Genomic DNA, 2,457 nt, shown 5'->3' on the forward strand with positions numbered 1-2,457 from the left:
CCCTTGCCCATTTGACACCACACACGGGTTCCGATGTGGCACGCCATTGAGAAGGTTACACCACAATGGATATCTTTTGGGTTTCATCTTCATAAGAGTGGCTGAGTTTTTACGTTGGCTCGCCAAGCCTAGTACAACCCTCCTCCTTTACCCGGGCTTGGGACCGGCTATGTTGAGAAAACATAGGCGGACTTATTCATTAACTCAATCAATTCTAATAAAATCGATTCTTAACAATATCGTAAGTTTCTTTGCCTTCCCTGCCCATACCCAAATCACTTACGAAAACCTCGACTAAATGAAAACTTTCATTGACTTCCACCACCCGTATTCGAATCAAATTAAATCTTATCAAAATTTAGAATACAATGAGCGTAAGGTATACATCGGATATGATTGATGTTAAACTACTAGAATATTTATGTCCCCGTTGCAACACACATGCAAATAGCTAGTTCTAGTACTACACTAGTAGTAAAATGAAAATCGGGAAAAGATTAACTGCAAGTAGATGTAGTGTTGGCAAACGAAACTGCTGTGTGGACGACAATAGCCGGACGAACTGCGCACGATGGAGTATTTAACAGTGTAGGTTCACTTTGAATCGACGCATGGACGGATTGATATGCTTCATCGTGCGGAGATCGTCCACAACCGTCGTGTGTGTAGCAGCACTCGTTGGCAAATGCAGCCCATGCTTGCTCACCCTATTTACAAAACGAGTGCAATATTTTCGCTGCGCGTTTATGCAAGAACAAAGCAACTTAGAACTTTAATCAGAAAAGGCAACAAATGAAACCAATAATTCAAAAACCAAGTTGCCTCTTGAGCAATAACCATAGAGGACCATATCCCTGCAATAATAAGCACAGATATAGCATAGGTTGGCAACCAAAATACAACAATTGTTCAATGACTCTTCCATAACTGGAAATTGATGAGTAGCACAATTATAAAAGTCTCCATTCTCCGATAAAATCCTAAAATCATAACTATGTCGAAGGAGAACATGAACTAGTACTTTTTAGGATAATGATCTGAGCTGCCCGCAGCGTTGCTGGAAAAACACTGCTCACAGTCAGACGGGTGCACGAATCTCTCAACAATTCGATGGACCAGATAATGGGAGTGGGCACATCTGGGAGTAGGCACACCTTTCCGATGTCGAAGCATCTGAACTTATTCAAGTATTGTAATCTAAGTGAAGGATAACTGGAAGATAAGTGGCAATTCATTCAGCGGGCACTGCTGAGCCCAAGCAGCATCTGGCCGTTGTTGCCGGAAGGGATGTAGGAAACATTGGTTGAGCGCGCAATCACCCCAGCTATCTCCTTAGCAGCCTCGATCCTCCTGAGCTCGATCAGGCCATTGCCTACAAGAGCGGTGGCATCTGAGATGAGCCGTGCGGAGTCACTCTCTCCCTCCGCGCGAACAATAGCAGCACGCCTCTCCTGCTCTGCACGCACAACGAGGAACCTGGAGCGCTCAGCCTCCTGCTGTGCGACCTGCTTCTTCTCAACGGCCTGGGCGAAGTCGTTCCCGTAGGCGAGGTGGGTGATGGCGACGTCATCGAGCACGATGTTGAACTCGCCGGCGCGGCGGACGAGGGCTTCACGGACGAGGGCAGAGACGTGGGGACGATCGGTGAGGAGCTGGTCTGCGTTGAACTGGGCGACGACGGCCTTGAGCACCTCGTTGCCGATGGAGGGGAGCACCTTGTCGTCATAGTCGAGGCCGAGGTTGGTGAAGATTTCAGGAAGGCGTTCCACATCGGGGCGGGCGAGGACGCGGAGCGTGAGGCTGACCATCTGCAGATCCTTGGTTCCGGAGGTGGAGGAGAAGCTGTGCGGGCGCGTGCGGATGTCGAAGAGGAAGGGCTTCTGGAGCCAGGGGACGAGGAAGTGGGTGCCCTCCGAGACGACCTCCGGGAGAACGCCCTGGAAGCGGTCGAAGATGACCGCCCGTTGGCCGCCGTCCACCGTGTAGAGGGACGTGGAGACGGCAGATGCCGTCAAGCCCAACCCGGCAGCCACCTTTGCGACCTTCGTCAGGAACGAGACCGCTGCTTGCCCGCCGCCAGCCATGGATGACCTAGTTCGGGGGTGGATTTTGGTTGGGGTCTCGGGGTTTGGGGGAGTTCTGCGCCGTGGGATCTGGTGCCTTTAACGCTGTACCATTTCGTGATATAGAAGAAGAAGCATAGTGCGGGCTGTGCAAGTGGATGGGCCTGATTGGCCTGTTGTGTGCGGTGGAGTGGGTGGATTGCTCTGTTTGAACGTAGACATTCGAGGTCTTGCCATTTCATCTTCAAAAAAGGTCTTGCCACTGGATTGCTTAAGAGAAAAATGGTCTTGCCATTGGATTGGCTTAAATGTCAAATATCTCAAGATACTGATATTGAGGTTCAATGTCATTTTCTAGTGTTTGGCTTGATATGTATTTAGCACTTGGAATCTA

The 2,457-nt window shown here is 49.7% G+C and overlaps 1 protein-coding gene across 1 annotated transcript; it reads right to left on the bottom strand.

The window, feature by feature from the left end:
* Nucleotides 1-897: 897 nt before the first annotated feature.
* On the bottom strand, nt 898-2,153 carry LOC119326390 (prohibitin-3, mitochondrial-like). The gene has a single exon (XM_037600047.1). The coding sequence runs from the start codon at nt 2,082-2,084 to the stop codon at nt 1,236-1,238; it is 849 nt and encodes a 282-aa protein (XP_037455944.1). The 5' UTR covers nt 2,085-2,153; the 3' UTR covers nt 898-1,235.
* Between the last annotated feature and the right edge of the window lie 304 nt (nt 2,154-2,457).

This window comes from Triticum dicoccoides, chromosome 6B, assembly GCF_002162155.2.
Source record: "Triticum dicoccoides isolate Atlit2015 ecotype Zavitan chromosome 6B, WEW_v2.0, whole genome shotgun sequence".
Taxonomy (NCBI): Eukaryota; Viridiplantae; Streptophyta; class Magnoliopsida; order Poales; family Poaceae; genus Triticum; species Triticum dicoccoides.

Bases quoted from the DNA above. Each gene is read 5' to 3' on its own strand.
- LOC119326390 (XM_037600047.1), bottom strand. From the start codon at position 2,084: ATGGCTGGCGGCGGGCAAGCAGCGGTCTCGTTCCTGACGAAGGTCGCA.